The sequence below is a fragment of the Camelina sativa genome, chromosome 2 (genome assembly GCF_030686135.1).
Source record: "Camelina sativa cultivar CO46 ecotype springtype chromosome 2, ASM3068613v1".
In the NCBI taxonomy this organism is placed as follows: Eukaryota; Viridiplantae; Streptophyta; class Magnoliopsida; order Brassicales; family Brassicaceae; genus Camelina; species Camelina sativa.
This window is the reverse complement of record NC_141881.1, coordinates 14,200,102-14,218,868: the sequence shown is the minus strand read 5'-3', so window position 1 is coordinate 14,218,868 and position 18,767 is coordinate 14,200,102. Positions and strand designations below refer to the sequence as shown.

At 35.0% G+C, this 18,767-nt stretch overlaps 1 protein-coding gene and 1 long non-coding RNA gene across 2 annotated transcripts; both read right to left on the bottom strand.

The window, feature by feature from the left end:
• Positions 1-2,966: 2,966 nt before the first annotated feature.
• Positions 2,967-4,141, bottom strand: LOC147948590 (uncharacterized). Its single transcript, XM_087467742.1, has 2 exons — positions 3,105-4,141; positions 2,967-3,057 (listed from the first exon to the last, which is right to left on the bottom strand). The coding sequence occupies exons 1-2, from the start codon at positions 4,139-4,141 to the stop codon at positions 2,967-2,969; spliced, it is 1,128 nt and encodes a 375-aa protein (XP_087323868.1).
• A 7,650-nt stretch (positions 4,142-11,791) lies between these two features.
• Positions 11,792-12,991, bottom strand: LOC147948589 (uncharacterized). The gene is made up of 3 exons (XR_015579228.1): positions 12,841-12,991; positions 12,703-12,757; positions 11,792-12,015 (listed from the first exon to the last, which is right to left on the bottom strand). It is a non-coding gene; the product is annotated as an uncharacterized LOC147948589 (long non-coding RNA).
• Positions 12,992-18,767: the final 5,776 nt, after the last annotated feature.

Genomic DNA, 18,767 nt, shown 5'->3' with positions numbered 1-18,767 from the left:
AATTAGTGAAGATTGTATTAAGGATTCATCAGAAACTGCAAGCAGGTAAGGTACATAGAGCTGGAAATTAGGAATGTTAACAGACCAAAGAGGAAACAATCGAGTCTTTTTGTTTGATAAAAACTCATAGACAAGTATCTTCTCCTCTCCCTCCAAGCAAAACCCAAGAAGCTGATAGAACCAGATTTGGTACTATCATGAAAGTAACAGAAATAGACGAGAAACAGAAGAAGGAGGTGAGAAATCAGAAGAAATAGAATGAGAAAGGAGAAGAACAAGAGAGAAGGAAGAGTTTGATTGTTTGTTGATCTTTTCGATAACCATTACAGACAAGAAGGAAATGTTAAAGTACTAGATAATAGAGAGGTAATTTGGCTTAAACACTAAGCCTATGTCGGAGCCCACAAAGGCCCACTCCTTTTCTTATCGATTTGTATCAATACTCCCCTCTTGAAGAACTACCTTGTCCTCAAGGTAGAAGAAGAAGGTGAACATAGTCCATGTGGTGACTTCTTCTCCAAATGATAGCTCAGGTGGCCTTGGAGAATGGAACAATTCATAAGTGAGCGTTGAAGCCAAATGATTCTCGGCATTCTCCTCTATGATCTTGAGAATCCCAGCTTTTATGAGACCTTCTCCAATCCTTATGATAGGGAATAGGCAACCCTTCACCAACTGTTTCAGATGATTGATGAGCTCTATGTAACCCCAGTCTATCTGTCTAACTATCTGAAAACTGATCTTTTGATTCCTTCCCGTTAGCTTAGGATCTTTATCATTTCTGTAATATCCATCTAGCATGTGATTCTCTTTGTGTACCCTCTGTATGAGTTTACTAGTTATATAACTAACTGAGGTTCCACCAGGGTTCCAAATGCGATTAGCATGTTTCAAAATAAAAGATAAGTGCAGCCTCTTACTCCTTTGAAACCCAGCACACAACTCTTTCACATCCCATTTCATGAACCACTCTAAACTCATCTTACGATTCTTCTCTAACAAGCTCACCAACCTCATACCATATGAGATTCCATTCTCCTTCCCTCTATCAAAGACCAACCATCCACACCTTCTACTACTCGCCCCTGAAATTTCCATCTTGTCCTCAAGATAGTAATCAACATCATACTCACACTTTCTTCTCAGCTCCTCATCATTTTGTTCTTGTTCAGTTTCACTCCTCATCTTCACTTTTCTAGTACTTCGCTTCAGCTCTTCATCTTTATCATAAAGGATGATCCATTCTTGAGTGTCTTGTCTTCGCATTAGCTTCAAAGTTGGATCAGAGTTGCAACACTTCTTGAGTCCTTCCCATTGAACTCAGTTAACTAATAAGAGGATCTCTCCCGGCTCCCACACTCAAATTACCACACTCTAAATTCTTATTACGTTATAAATCGAAGCTAACAGGTTTTGGAAAAACATAATGAGAATGAAATTGCTGTTTTCTTTGTTTGCAAAGGATTCAGAGAAATAATATCTTAAAAAAATAATAGAATATGTGGTTAGTATATCATAGTTTATGTTTCTATGTTGATTGCTATTTTTTAAGTTGGAATCGAATGTAATATATCTAGGAAACAAAATCTGAAGTAATTGTTATTTTTGAAAATTTTGTACTTCAAAAATATTAATATAGAGTCGAAATATTATTGAAATTAAGTTGAAAATATTTTTATTTATTTATGAGTCTTACTTTGCATAGTTAAACTATATATTAAAATAAACAATTTGTAAATAATTAAAAAATACAAATAAATATATAGGCAAGGAAAACATAAACATATACAAATGGGCCTTGGTTGAATGTACAAAATTATTTTGGGTGTTTTACGTTAAGCCATATATATGGTTTGATATCTTCAATATAATAGGTCACTAGGGATTGGACCCGCACATATGTGTGGGGTTAAGGAAAAAAAATTAAGTTTGCAATTAGGTTTGGACTATCCAGAGATACATTTGTAATTATGAATGTTAAAATTGTTATTAACATTCATAATCCAACTTTGTACCATTTTATTTTCAGTTTGGTTTAGAAAATAAGATGATTAGATTTTAGTATATTAAAAAATAGTAAGAGAAAGATAGTATATTTGTTTATGTCTGTTTCGGGAACCTATCCCATCTTATATACGGTATGTCCTGCTTTTTTAATCTTATAACCATAGTTTTAATAATATTTTATCAATTTGAGATTACATTTTTAGTCTAACAAATAAGGAAGTAGGTAAAAGATTCGCATCCACATAACATTTTATTTGTAAATATAATTATTTGGTATAGCATTTAGGGTTATATTAATCTATATACCTGGTTGACCAAACAATTAAATTTATAGCCATGATAAATTTTTAATTAAGTAAGTAGGAAAGAGAAACAAAACACAAACCAAAATACTCCTTCCTCTTTCAATTAATTATAGAATTACCATTGATTGAAATTTTGTTATTTTTATTATCATGACCACTATTTATTTTAATACCAGATACACTATTCATTACCGGATACAATTCGTCAACCATCTATTAACACTGCTATGACACAATTTATCACCATATAGACATATAGTGTTTTTTTGTTGTGATTTGTATGTCTAAGTATTTTATTTGCGTGTTAAATGATATAGTATTATGATAAGTTCACATAACATATGTTATATGGATAGTTATCATGCTAACAAGTTATTATATTATACAAAATAACTTATTAAAATACATAAATATATTACTACTAATAACGATAATATTAACACACTACACATATTTGTAAAATGTTAAGATACAAAATAGATCAAATAATATTTATATTAACCAATTGAAATATTAAATAATATTATACATTGATAAATTAGGATGCCGAGGAGGTACATAACAAATGAATATATATATATATATATATATATATATATATATATATATATATATATATATATATATATATATATATTTTTAACAACAAAAAGATTAGTTTATATGAGCCAATAAGAAGGAAAATCGTTTACAAATAAGATATGATGCGAAGCTGTACGCGCTTGCTGTGCCAAAGAATCCGCATCTACATTAGCATTTCTTGAAACTAAAGATAAAGAGAAAGAAGAAAACTCCTCCCTGTCCATCTTGATATCGTCGAGGTAAATCTTGAAAACCGGCCAGTCCTGAGGAGAAGACACCATCTTCACCAAGTCTGAGCAATCTGTGTAAAAAACCACATCTCGATAGTCATGTCCAATCATGCACCGCAAAGCCCAAACAAAGGCCTCTACTTCAGTATGCAATGGGGAAAGACTACGTCGGAAATTGGCTGTGCCCCTCGTCGTCGAGCAATCCTGAAAGGATGAACACACCCATCCAGCACCCGCAAAAGCGTCACCCGCTTTCCACGAGCCATCTACAAAACATTGATACCCTGAAAAAACAGTAGGCAAGTTTCCTACATGCCCCGATTCCGGAACAGTTGGAACGTTGAGGGTTGAGGATAAATCCTCATCTACATCCTCTGTCTGAGCCTGCAGCCAAATAGACGCCTCACCCACAGCTAACCTAACTACATCCTCTGGCTTGTCCATGATATTCTCAAAAACATGGGCATTCCTCACCTTCCAAATATACCACATGATCCAGGGAAAAGCCGTAGCTTGAGAACCCGGATTTGATGACCCCAGAAAATGATCCACATTGGCATACAAAGATTCTGTAGGATAGGAAATTGGTCCAACCGGCACCTGAGCTAAAGCCCAAGCCTGTCTAGCAGGTGGACACTGGAAGATAGCATGATTAACTGTTTCCTCATCAGCCCCACATCTAGTACAAACTGAGTCCCATGTAATGCCACGCCTCTTCAGATTTACCGAAACTGAAATGTACCCGGATAATACCTGCCACATAAAGTGCTTAATTTTCGGTGGACAAGCCACCTTCCAAACTCCCGCTAGGAGAGGGTTAATGTCCGGCCCATACCGAGTAACCTGAGAAAAACGCTGCTTCTCCAAGCGTTCCGTATCATACCCTGATTTAACTGTATACGTCCCGGATTTCGTGAAATGCCAGCCTAGTGAGTCCTCTATCTGAGAAATGCTCAAGGGAATAGCCCCAATCAAAGCTGCATCTTCCGGAATAAAATGTTCTAAGAGCATATCCATGTGCCAAGTGTTAGTTTGGCAATCAATGAGATGTGAAATTTTTAACGAAGGGTCTTGTAAAGGTCCCTTACTCAAAGCTGGTCTTGGGGATTGAGCTGGTATCCATGGGTCAGTCCATATAGAAATGGACTCGCCATTGCCAACTCATTTAATAAGCCCTTTATTAACCAAAGATCTAGCTGAAACTATACTCTGCCACCCATAAGATGGGGAGTATGAACATATCTGATCCAAAGGATTTGAGTTCCTGTAATACCTGCCTTTAATGACCCGAGCAAAAAGGGAGTCTGGTGCTTCAATCAGCCGCCACAATTGTTTAGCCAACAAAGCGGTATTGAAATCATCAACATTCCTAAAGCCCAAACCACCCAACTGCTTACTGCCGCATAACTTCTCCCAGGCTAACCAATGCATACCCCCAGACTGCCCCGAACACCACCAAAAATTTTCCACTGCAATAGTAAGTTTAGAAGTGACTGTTTTTGGCAACCGAAAACACGACATAACAAAAGTTGGCACCGCAGTAGCCACCGATTTTATCATCACCTCTTTTCCGCCTCTAGACAATTGCTTGGCCGTCCAACCATTCGTTCGACTTTGGAGCCTATCCCGAACAAAGGAAAAAACCTTAGTTTTGGACCCCCTTAAACTCTCAGGAATCCCAAGATAAGAGCCCATCCCGCCCAGCTTCGATATTCCAAGTAACCCCTGCACCTCACCTCTGATCCCTTCCTCGACCTTGTGTCCAAATTGAATGGAGGACTTATCAAAATTAATTTGCTGACCTGAGACTGCCTCATATTTCTTAAGTATGTCCAAAACAACCCTGCATTGATCCTTATCGGCCTTGCAGAAAAAAAGACTATCATCCGCAAACAGCAAATGCGTGATGGGTGGACACTTATTAGCAACCTTAATCCCTGTTATCTGTTTATCCCGCTCAGCCTTCCAAATGTTGGCAATAAGCACCTCGGTACAGAGAATAAACAAATAAGGAGATAAAGGGTCTCCCTGACGCAACCCTTGGAACAATCAAACCATTAGGCTGACCATTGATCAGAACCTTATACTCAACCGAAGTTACACAGAACAAAACCCAGGAGATCCATTTATCCGAAAAACCCATCTTCCGAAGCAAAGCTTCGATGAAACCCCATTCGGCCCTATCATACGCTTTGCTCATATCCGTCTTAAGTGCCATGTACATACCTTTACAGGACGGATTAGTCCAAAGGCCATGAAACATCTCCTGAGCAATCAAAATGTTATCAGAAATCAGCCGAACTGGCAAAAAAGGCTGATTTAGTTTCCGAAACCAGGCTTGGTAATACCAATTTGAGCCGTTGACATAAGATCTTAGAGATGATCTTGTACCCCATATTACGCAGGCTAATCGGACGTAGTTCTGCCATTCGGGTTGGCTTGGCCACCTTGGGAATAAGACAGATATGCGTACGATTCAGACTCTTATCAAAAACACCCTCCTCAAAAAACCGATTAACCATAGATACCAGATCATCCTTGATTATCCTCCAAGCCTTCTGGAAAAACAAAGCGGTCATTCCGTCCGGTCCCGGCGCCTTATCTGGGTGCATCACAAAAATAATCTTTCGTACCTCCGCCTCCGTTGCCGGGGCAGTTAAACGCTTGTTTACCTCTTCCGTTATTACCGTATTGACCTCACTCAAAGATTCCTCAAAATGAGTTGGGTTGATCGAAGTAAACAAATCTTCAAAATACGATACCGCAATATTACAAATATCTTCGTCCTTCGTTGACCAAATATTATTCTTATCCAACAAACCAATAATTCGATTTCGAGCCCGGCGCTGCTTAGTTTGCGCTTGAAAATATTTTGTGTTTCTATCCCCCACCCGCATCCATCGATTCCGATTTTGCTGATACCAATAAATTTCCTCATCTTTATAAGCCTCACGCAAACAAGAGGTTAGATCCGATATCATAGTCGGTTCCACCGCATCATCTGCCTAAGCCTCCTCCAACTGTTGTTTAAGCTCCTCAATTGTTTCTCGTCCGTAAGGAACCTGTGCTTTCCGCCACTGAGAGATTGCCCGTCTGCAACTCCCAATCTTGGCCACTAAACCAGTAGAATCCTAATCTCGGGCACCATCCCAACCCAGGGAAATAGCATCCATCAAACCCGCCTTACCAATCAACCTCCTATCAAACATAAAACACCGACGTCCTCTCGGGCACTTAGCACCAATACTAACCACCAAAGGTTTGTGATCAGAAGTGATCATTGGCAAGTATCCTGTAACCGTATCCGGAAACAGATCATGCCAATCCTCAGTACCTAAGGCCCTATCCAACCTACACCGAATAGGTTTTTTTATCCCGCCAACCTTTCCAAGACAGACAATCCCCAAGGTACGGAAATTCCAGGAAACCACAATCCTGAATCATTCCATTGAAAGCACAAAACGAAGCGGCATGTCTAAGCTTACCCCCACATTTTTCATGATTTCCTGTTAATTCATTAAAATCTCCAATTACAAGCCAAGGAGTTAATCTTGTCGATCCTATCCTCAATAATCTTTCCCAGACCATATCACGTTTGTTGGGGACAGGATCACCATATACAAAGGTTATGTTAAAAATCCTTCCATTATGAACAGCCTCAATATCAATTAATCTGTTGGTGGCCAATAAAATTGAAATATTAAAATCATCTTTATTATAAAATAAAACGAAACCTCCACTACAACCAACATGTTCCACTGTTTTTAAATTCTTATAACCAAAATGACCTACAAATTGTTTCAAAAAAGAAAAAGATTTTTTTGTTTCCACAAGAAATAAAAAATCTGGCCTATGTTTATTCCATAAATCTCTAAGATTTCCAATGGTGGCCTTATTTTCAAGACCCTGACAATTCCAACTTAGAACATTCATCTAACAATGTTTCGAGAACCGCCATATTGGGGTCCAATATGTTTGCCTTTGAGAGCCCCCAGCGGACCTCCACCCCTTCTCCCTTCACTCATAACCGCTCCCTTATAGCTCATTAGTTGAGCTTTCTCGGAGTGGTCCTCCAAACGACCCTGATTACCCACTGGAGCCATACTCTTGGATAATGGGCAGACAGATTCATCATGACAAAGACTAAAACATGTCTTGCACCAACCATAGAGTCTCTCGTAGAAGAGTTTAACGATAGTGACTTCTCCATTAAAGAACTCAATATCAGTCTCAAAACAAAGGGGTTTTAACCCGTCAACCGTGACCTGGACTCTACCACGATCAATGTCAACTGCCTCAACCACCCCTAGATCAGACCCAATATCACGAAAGGTTGTCTCTGCCCAAAACTGAATGGGAACATCAGACACCCGAACCCAGAACTTTAGGGATGAAGGGTAAGCAGGATCCACCACTTGAGTCCACCTCACCAAGGAAACCATCCAAGAGTCAAATTGAAATGGCTCCATCGACAAAACCTCGACAATATCATCCTCCTCATCAAAATCAAACTGGAATTTACCAGAACCAAGATCAGCACCAAGATATGCGGCAACATAATCAACAAGGATTTCATGTCTTGCATTTGTGGGTTGAAACATCTCCCAACAACCGTTTTGAGTAACCGGCAATGAGTGCAGGATTATCAAAGTATGATATCTTGATTCTACGCCTTGGTCTCGCCTCACTCTCCTTTTGCCCAGACAACCCCTCCCCATAAGCCCAGCTTGTGACATTGTTACCAAAGAACACCCACTCGTAACCGTAAACAAAGCTAACAAACACAAGAGCGTGTTGAAAGAGAAAGAAGCCAATGAAAGGTGCGTCAACACAATGAGACCCATAAACTCTTTATAGGGCAGAACACACGAACTAACAATTGCAGCAGATCAGCCAAAAACGGAAAATACGATTTCCCAATCTCCCGATTCTGAGAAAGCCTCCCAATGAAGGAAATAAACACCATGCCACTTGAAGGAAAAAAAATTCCCCAAACCATAACTGCGGATCCTGACCAAGAAGATCGGCGATACCGGATCCCGAATCCCATCAAAGGCCACTCAGATCGTATCCTCAGATACCAAAATCGCAGATCCATAACCAGAAAAAAAAAACCTAATAAGGAAACCAAATACAGGGATTGATTGCCATAACCTTCCCCGATTCCATCAAACCCCCAGAGTATCCACCAAATTTGCGATTTCACAATCGAAATTCCAGCAAGCATCTTCCAGACCACAGATCCAGATCCCATGAATCCCCAAAATAAACCCATACGCCAACCAGAGAAAAATCCAAAAACATTCGATCGTCACTGTCTCAGATTCGCCGTCGCCATCGCCTTATGTTTCTCTCAATATATATACAAATGAATATATTGTATGTTAGATGATAATTTAACATGATAAGAAAATTTGTATGTCGATAAGTTAACTGTTAGCACAATACAAAATTTATAAACATGCTATATATAAAATATTAACATGAATATGTTATTATTATTTTTTGTGAATTGTGTGTGTATAAATAAGTATTTTATTTACGTGTTAAATGATATAGTATCAGTTCACATAACATATGTTATGTGGATAGTTATCATGTTAAACGAGTTATTATATTATACAAAATAAGTTCTAAAAATACATAAATATATTACTACCGATAACAATAATGGTAACACAAAAAAAAAGTAATCTTTTCCTTCTTCGAAGGAACTCTCTCTTCTCTCTCCTCTTCTTCTTCTGGTTTCAAAAAACAAAATCGGTGGTTTCTTCCTCTCCGGCGGCCACCACGGCGCTGTGAGGGGAATTAGTTAGTTTAATTGCTTTTTGTTGTTAGGTTTTTCTTTGGGATCCGATGAACTAGGCTAAACGGTGGTGTTGAGATTAGGGTTCCGAGTGTGGTGGTGCGATTTCAGATCTGCATCCGGCGAAGGTTCTTCACGATGATCCAAACTTTGCGACGATTTCATCTTTTGATGAAGGAGTTGTGAAGGCGTTTTCGTTGGCCTCAATCTCTCTGTTTGTCTCTGCTTCTGTTGGCTTAGCTTATGTGGGGTTCTTTGCTTATGTTTGTGGTTACTTGTGGGTTGTCTTAGTCTCAGTTGTTGGGTTGCAATTTGTGGTTCCTATTTCTTCGACTTTGTTGCCTCCTCTTGAGTTGCTGGTGTTTTGCGTTGGCGAAGGTTTCGATTGTGGGTTCATCATTCGGAAAGTAATTTTCTGCAAAGGCATCTACTACCCTTCTCTAAGTTCTTGTTGGGCTCAGGTTTGGTTTTCAAGACGATGCGGTGAGTTCGATATCTATTCCTTCTCTTGCGTGGCGTTACCAGTTTTTGGTCTGTAGGTGGCCTTTGACTGGGCCGACGAATGTCCGTGTTAAGGAATGGGTATTCTCTTTGGCGTTTTCCCCAATCGGATTTCAAGGTTTTCCTTTGAACTTTCGCTTTCTCGATTCTTCTGGTTCTTTGAAGTGGCTGTGATGGGTTAGGTTATGTGCTCTTTCCTTGTTGCTTTGCCGTTTTCATTTCCGTCGTTGTTGTGGCTGTGTGAGCTCGATTTAGCTCCCTTCTTGGGCTTTCAGTTTTGGAGGCTTTCCTTTGATCGGTTCTGCTCGAGGCTTCTGTCTGTAGCTCCTCTCCGACATCTACCTGTTCTGTGGAATGTTTATCGGACGCTTTTGGATTAGAGTTTTCGGTTTTAATTATCTGGAATTTCAAACTTCAATCCTTTATATTTGCTTTTGAGGTTTAATTCCTCGGTTTGTCTCTGGGGTTAGTTCTTTCAACTGCCAGCTTTTGTCTCCGGAAGATCAGATATTTCCGGCTTTGATTCCCTCTTTTGGGTTTTGATTCCCTCGTTTGGGCTTGTGGCTACGGTACTTTCCCGTATTTGTTAGCGGGTTTAAGTATCCGTCTTTGTCTTTGTATGAATGAACCTTGGATGAAATAAAAAGAGACTCTTGTGAAAAAAAAAAAAACAATAATGGTAACACACTATACATATTTGTAGCATGTTAAGATACAAAATACATCAAATAATATTTATTTTAACCAGTTAAGATATTAAATAATATTACACATTAGTAAACTAGGATGCCGAGGACATACATAACAAATGAATATATTGTATGTTAGATGATAATTTATTTATTTAACATGATAAGATAAATTGTAAGTCGATACGTTAACTGTCAGCACAATACAAAATTTATAAACATGCTATATAAAATATTAACAGGATAATAAAAATATATAAAAAGATAAATGGTCTTGTAGCAAACTATGTATCTCTTTGTAACATGTTAAAATATTGCCAAATTATACCACATTTTCCAAAAATTTCCGATCATATATTTCTGATGATGACCATTGACGGCTTGCCGGTTCCGAGTTGGCTTATTTTACTTGCCTCTCCACCTCACCTTCTCACCACGAACACTTTCGTTGTTCTCCGCTCCGACTCTCTTGCTCGTCGATCCTCCTACGTTGCTCTTCTCACCGCTCGTCATGTTTCCCCATCAACTGAAACAGATCACAGTTGATTCAATCCCAAGCAGGATTCAAAACCACCACAGCGACACATGATTGAACGAAAGAGAAGAGAGGAGAGAGATTAACAAAAAAATAAGAAAAACAAATAGATACAGAGGTAATGATGTAACTTTTATGACTTTTGTACTGTGTAAATAGTGATGTCAGTTAATTTTTCATTCTTCTGATGGTACAGATTGCAATTACCCTTGCATTTATAACATAAACCTTTTTTTTTTATCATCATTGAATCGACAAGGTCTGATTCATAGCCAATCCCTACAACGCGGGGTAACGCGACTTAGTGGAGTCGAACTCCGGTGGGACCGGTCGCAGAAGTGGTGCTGTAACCACTTGACTAAAGACACTTCCCATTTATAACATAAACTTATATTGCTTTACCTTCATCAAATTTCTAAACGTTTGAAATAATAACCGGTTTACCATAAATTTTGGATTCAAATGAACTTTAATTTAACTATCGGAATTTTATAATACCATCTTGATATATTTATTTCTAGTTCTTTTTCTATGAAAATAGTTTATATAATGTTTTTATTTTTTTTTAATTATCGTTCCCGTCTCGTATTCGATCTTCCCTATACATTATATTTTTTAACTAATTATGTATTAGTAAAACTAAAATTATTTGGGGTTAATTTCTGTGAACTAAACCTAAGGATCAAACCACACTTTTGTGCAGGGTTCTTAATTTTTTTAACCTTTTTAAGTTGTTTATATATTATTTAAAATAGTGAGAAGACCTATAATATAAAAATTTTGACAGAAAACATAAATTTGTCTAATTTTAATTCAACCCATAGTCTTTAGGAGCAATAATTGTAGAATTCCATTATAATAAGTATTGATAAAATAAAAAATGAAGTTAAAAATATTTTAAAACTAATGTTATTATAAGTTTGGTAAAAAAAAAATAATAATAATGAGTCAAAACAGTATATGTAATTCAATTTGATCATGTAGAAGTAATAAAAAAAAACATTTCCAAAGTTGTAAAAGTTGCATTCATAAAAATTACAGATTCAAAATGAATGTTTGGGCAGACTAACACAAAGTAATCCAAAAGTAGGTTATATTAATGACATTTTAAATATGTAATAATACCAAGCAGGATATATTGTTTACATGTTCTGACATGTTGCAAAATTACATATATCTCTATAGAAACATATATGATTAATTACACCAATAAATGAGTAATATTTTTATTTGATCTACTTAGTACTTATGCAGTTTTTCCCCTCAAATCTACTTATACATTTTAATTAAAAATAATATTTAAATAGTATCAGATGTGGCTAGGTTTACATTTGTATTCTTTTTGATTCTCTTGAATTTCCTGCAAGTGTATAAAAATAAAAATATTAAAATAGAAAACAAAAGAGAATAATATTATCTGGAATTGCATATACTATTCTACTTATAACTTTAAAATATAACTTTGTAATTAATTATTTTAAATGAAACTTTCTAATTGTTTGGTGTTGATTTAGTTAAACATCAAATTGATCTTTGTGCAATATGATTAAATGATATATAAGAATCATACAAATTTTATTTTGTGTATGAAACTTTCAAACAAAAAACTTACAAACAAACCAACATCGAAAGCTTTTTGAAAGTATTTATCACAAATACATATATATATATATATATATATATATATATATATATATAACATTAAAATACTGAAAATAAGAAAAAGAAGTTAATTTTTCTTCCTACCCTAAAGATATCAAAGTAAAAACAAGAGAGCTTGTTAGCCTACAAAAAAATTATTTATACACATAAAAATATATTGAAACCCCATAAGCCCCCAAAGATACCAACCTGCAACAACAACAACATTAGACGTAAATCGTCCTTATGTTCACATCAAAAGTTTATGTAGGAATATTACTATAATCCTTTATAACCATTTTACAATCACCAAACCCCAAAAATAAATAACAACGTTGTTAAGTGATATATCCATTTGACTGAACATTAAGAGAAATAGATGTGACACGGATAAAAAAAGTTATACCGGATTTAGAACAGTCCATCTGAGAGTAGCAAAGAGGATAGTCATGAGTCATGACCTAATAATTATCAACGACATAAGTTTCCAAATCCAGTAGAAAACTCATTAAAACCATTAGTAAAATAACTATAAATAACTTACAATCCAAGCCGATCAACAACCTGCCATTGCCAACACAAAGTCTCCTTGGATAATCATAAAACCAAACTCCAAGGCAAACGTCATAGGAATAATGTATGATGAAGAAAAAAAGATAATAGAGAGGAACAGAGTATGTTACCATTGTTAAATTAAAAGTATTGACATATATTTGCCTTTATTTATAAGGAGAATAAGTGTGTCCAACAATTTTAACAAAAAAATCTTAACAAAATATTTGATATCACCATTCAATATCTTAATTGTTTGTCAAAATATATTTATTGTTTGTATCCAAATACAAAAGGAATTATTTCTAGATATACATAATTTCTGTAATTAATGATTAAATTGCGCTAATATTATCAGATTTCTCCGTTTTTAGGTAATTCAAATTGATAAAGATATGGAAAAGTCTCAGAACATCTTTCCATATTTTTTATTCTCATTAATATTTTCATTTTATATATTAGAAAGATAACAAATATATTAAAATATAGTAAAAAGATTAGTAATTAAATTTCTAAGATTCTCAAAATAAAATAAAGGGAACTATAACTAGATGGAATTCAACCTTTTTGATGTTGACAAGGGCTGTTAAATTCAAGGGAGCATTTGATAGGATGGAGTATGAGGATAAGTTGTATAATGACCATTTCTTAGAGGTTGATAATGGTAAGAAAAGGATTGGAACACCTAGAGTAGATCATTGGCGTCAGGTTGAGAGGTTAGTGAAGTTTCTTAATATTTTCTATCAATCCACATTGGTAGTTTCAGCTTCTACTACACTGAATGCACACAAGTGTTATGGTGAGATAGTTAATATAGCAGGAAAGCTTTAGTTGCTCTGTAATAGTTTTGATGATGATCTTAAGTTAAAAGCTTAGGAAATGTTTATGAAATTCGAAAAATATTGGGATGGCTTGAAAAACATTAACAAGATGTTGGTAATTGTTAGTGTTTTTGACCCGAGAAAAAAGATGCAGTTTGCCAATATGTGTTTTGAGGATCTGTATGGGAAAGGTAGTAAAACAGCTAAGGTGTTGTACGAATCAGTTATTAGCATCATGCGGGATATGTATAAGGAGTATAGTGAGAGAAACAAGACTGTCCAACCCGATGATGAAATGCAAATCAGAAATGCATCTCAAGCTACTCAAGAGCAGCCTATGGAAGGATCTGAATCTACTCAAGAGGATGAGTTTTGTGGGTACAATCCAGTGGAGCATAGGTACAATACATTGCTTAAAAAGATTGGAGTTAGGGACACAGATGAGCTGGAGACAAATCTTAAAGAAAAGGTTGAGAATCCTGAAGTCATGATGGGTATTGAGTATGATATACTCTCTTGGTGGAAAGTAAACAGTGGCAAGTATCCAATTCTATCACAGATGGCTCGTGATCTGTTTGCTATGCAAGTGTCGAGTGTTGCTTCTGAAAGTGCATTTAGCACTAGTGGGAGAATAATAGACCCATATAGAAGTTGTCTAACTCATTATATGGTTGAAGTTTTGATGTGTACAGAGCAATAGATGAAACAAGAGATCAAATGTGTATCAAAGGTGCTCACAAATGCACAGATACTTGCAGAAGTGGAATTTGAAGATGAGCTTGAAAAAGGTACACTTACTGATTTGATTTAGTTTCTTATCTGTTGATTACACAGTACTTAATCAGTTTTGTATTAATCTTTTTCAGAGTCTGACTTTGAAAACCAATTCAACAACACAATCTGATTTGAGATAGTAGGCGGCTTAAATACAAGGTGACTTTTGCATTTATGTTTTCTGATTTCAATTGTCACATTTTTTGTTTCTTGCTTTTGAATATTGATGTAATTCACATTACATTTCGTAGGTCCATTGGCGTTTTCTCTTCAAAAGTCTTCAAGATGTTGAATTTCAATCTCTTTGTCACATTATCTCTTCTCTTTTACTCTTTATCATACTTTTTGGTTTTGGACCTTTTGTTCAATCGGTTTTACTCTTTAGTTTTAAGTCTTTCTTCTCATTGATTTTATGTCATTCTACTCTACAACTCTTTCTAAGGTTATTGGATATTTGGATTAATGTCATGGAACTCCTTTTAAGTATATTGGATTTAGATTTCTATCTCTTTTACTCTTTATTCTCAATGATTTTGTGTTTGTATTTTGTAATGTTGTGTATTATAGGTACATCGGGTTTTGACTGCAGTTCGGGCTTTCAATACCACTTTGGTTTAAAATAACCGAACATGATCGGTTATCCGATCTTATTTTCGGTTTTGGGTGCAACCCGAACTTAACCGAACCCAACACTAACCGATCCGAACCCGACCCGATAATAGAGAATACCCGATCGGTTTTCATATCTATAAACCCGAATACCCGAAAACCCGAACTACCAAACCCGAACCCGAACGCCAACCCGAATGTCCAGGCCTACCTGGAGATGAGAAGGCCGGAGGCGGTATCTAAAAAAAACCTTATAATAATGATATCTCTAGTGAACAAATAATCAGAATAAAATTAAAATATTATTTCTAAAACATATTTTTTTGTTTTAAAAGATTGTTTACCAAATTTTCAAAATCAGTGTTTTATAACTTTTTTTTTTGGGAAAAGTACCATTGAGTTAGGGACATAACTCATATATAACTCAAAAATGTTATCAATTATTACCTAATATGAGTAATCAAGCGACTTTATCAACTAATTGTTTTTATTTCAATATCTAATTTAAAAAAAAAATTACAAACTCAATTTATTAAAACATAATGTTTAGAACTTATAAGTTAAAGAGAAAAATAATAAAAGCATTTACTCATTTTATTAATAACCATCATATTTGCAAATGCCCTTTAACTTTTCTACTTTCTATAATAAAACTTTGTCATAAATTCACATTGTAAACAAATTCATAAACTATTAAATTTTTTTTCTTAAAATGGGGCCGGAGGCGAAGGCTTCATATTGCCTAACGTAGGCACGGCTCTGCGGATGAGGATCTCAATACCAATCATCCCGACTCTAACCCAAGGCTGAGGACGTCTGCAAGTTCTCTTTCTGCTAGTTACTCAGGCTACCGTTGTTTTATTGATGGCTCTTGGAAGGCGGGTGACTCATTTGCAGGCGCAGGATGGATCTATACCCAGCTTCAGGATCCGACGATAATCATGGGGGATAAGAATTTTCGACGGAGTCTTTCTCCCTTGCATGCCGAAGTCGAAGCTTTCTTGTGGGATATGCGCTGCATGATCGGGCATGGTTTTTGTGACGTGGCTTTCTACACAAACTGTTCAGATTTGGTGAAGATGGTGTCTTCTCCTCATGACTGGCCAGCATTTTCGACATATCTCGACGAGATCAAGAGTGACAGGGAGGAATTATCTTCTTTCTCTTTATCTTTTGTTTCTATAAATGCAAATGTAAATGCGGATTCTTTGGCACGCCAAGCGCATACGTCTCCGCATAAGGTTTTGTTTGTAAACAATTTTTCATCCCATTGGCTCGTCTGAGCTAATCTTTTGTTGACCAAAAAAAGAAAAAAAAAGAAAAAAAAAATTTAGATCCGATCCGGGATCCACGTATTTATTTCATAAATGATTGATTTTGTCTTAACTCTAATGACATACCCTTATAATTTCTTACAAAACTGATGTTTATTTTATAAAATAACTTTTCAAATGATAGTAGAGATATAAAATCTCGATATAAAATTGATACTTTCATATATTCATTACTGTTCAGTGTATAAATGAAAAAAAAAAAAAACACCCTTGGATCTAGATTTATGATCGATACATTGATAGAACTCGAATAATTTCACGACAAATTTCCTTTTCAAGATTGAGACAAAATTTAATTATTTTCATATGATTCAACAAATATCACTTAAAAAATTTAAATAAAAATAAAATAATATATAAAATAAAGAAATTAATTCGCTTTTCTATATGTATAGATTTATCTTTCAAAAAAAATCTTTCACTATAAGTATCACAAAGGGCACCCCTTTTTTCATATACTCATAAAAACACTCTTACCTATTTAAAACACAAATACACATATTTCAAACCAAAGAAAAAAAAAGCACCAAGCATCATGAGCATTTTGAAAGGAGCACAAAGGTTTAAGCTCGTGGCAATTCATAGCATCATTAGCATGTATGGTGAATTGGTGATTATAAGAAACATGAACGTAGCAACTGCAAAAGTGATTGGCTACCCATCAATATAACACGTGGCGATCGCTAACCAGGATGCTATCTTGGCAAACTCGATCTCAACCGGTGAACCCCTACACACCAGGATGTGAAAAAACACATATAGATGTCGTGGTCCACCTCTAATAGTTCCTCAAAAGATGATATAATAAATAATAAAATTACAAGGTCTATTTTGTTTAATCCAAATTATTATGTAACATTAGTGATGATATGTGATGAAACATGAATTTAAGAAGATTTTGGAGTTTTTTTTTAAATCCCATAGTATTCAACTAGAGTTTAAAATTACTTACCAATTCCAGTGTTATGAAATCTGAGATTTCTTTAAATCATACAAAATAACTCAGAATCTCTTGTTGTTTAATTAATAATTTGTTAAAATCATATCATATCCAGTTTTATTTAAAATAATATGGATTTAAAAAAAAAAAATCTCAAAAGATTGATTTTAGGATATTTTGAACACAGAGGTGTTATTTCACAAGATTTGTTATTGGTTAAGAAAATAATAATAAAAAATTACAGAGAAAAAATGGTCGTTCATTTCTTATTTGCTTTTTTGTGTTCATATTCATATCTCTCTTGTTCTTCGGTCTAAAACATAACAAGCAAACAATGAAGGACTTATTCATTTGATGTTTTTAAAAAAACGCTAAGCAAAGTTAATGGTATGAAGCACATGAATATTAACCATTGTCGTTACTTATTTGGATCAAGCATGGAAAAAAATTCATTTGTACTAAGATTGTAGTACTCTGTTTTGACTCAACTTAATTTTGTAACGTGACTTGTCTTGTATATATTTTTTTTAAAAAAAAATCTCATACAATCATTATCAAATCTCACAAAATCACGAAATTTTTCTTTTTTTTTACAAATAAAAAGTTACAGAATTATCACCAAAATTTATTAAATTTCACAAAATCTTCTAAAATCAATGTTTCAATATACCCCTTTAGTATTTTGTTTTCCATCTCCACGCAGTGGATAAATATGACACCTAATACAGTATGTATATAGAAATAAAATACAGGTTATATATTTAGTTTATATGGAAAATTGATCTATATATCCTTCTGTCTTTTATCTTTTTCTACCTAAAATAAAAAGTAAAGAAAAAAATAGACCAACTTATATTCTCACGTCACAACAGATCAGATCCAAAGATTGATATAAATTAAATTAAATTCCCTAAATTTCTCTCATATTATGGTATCAATTTTGATATTATGGCATCTATTTTGATATGTATGGATTTGTCTTTCAAAATTTTTGTTTACTATAAATATCACGAAATGAAACCCCTTTTTTAACACTCATCAAACAACTTATAGCTATTTGATACACAAATACACATCTTCTAAAAAAATAAAAAAAAAATAAAGCACAAATCATCATGGGTATTTTGAAAGGAACAAAAAGGTTCATGCTCGTGGCGATATTTATAGCATTTGTGGTTATAAGTAATATAAATGTAGCAGCTGCAAAATTTATTAGCTATCCAGTGATAGGACGTGGCGATCCCCAACGACACTGTAGTCATGGCAAATGTCCACCCGATCAGGAGGTACATCACTACCATCGGGGATGTAACCAAATAGACAGATGTCGTGATACACCTCCACGACCACTACCAAAGCCGGTTCCTAAAAATATATAGTAGCAAAAAGAAAAAAAGAAAAAAAGGAACAACGTCAATTTATTATAATGTAACACCAAGCC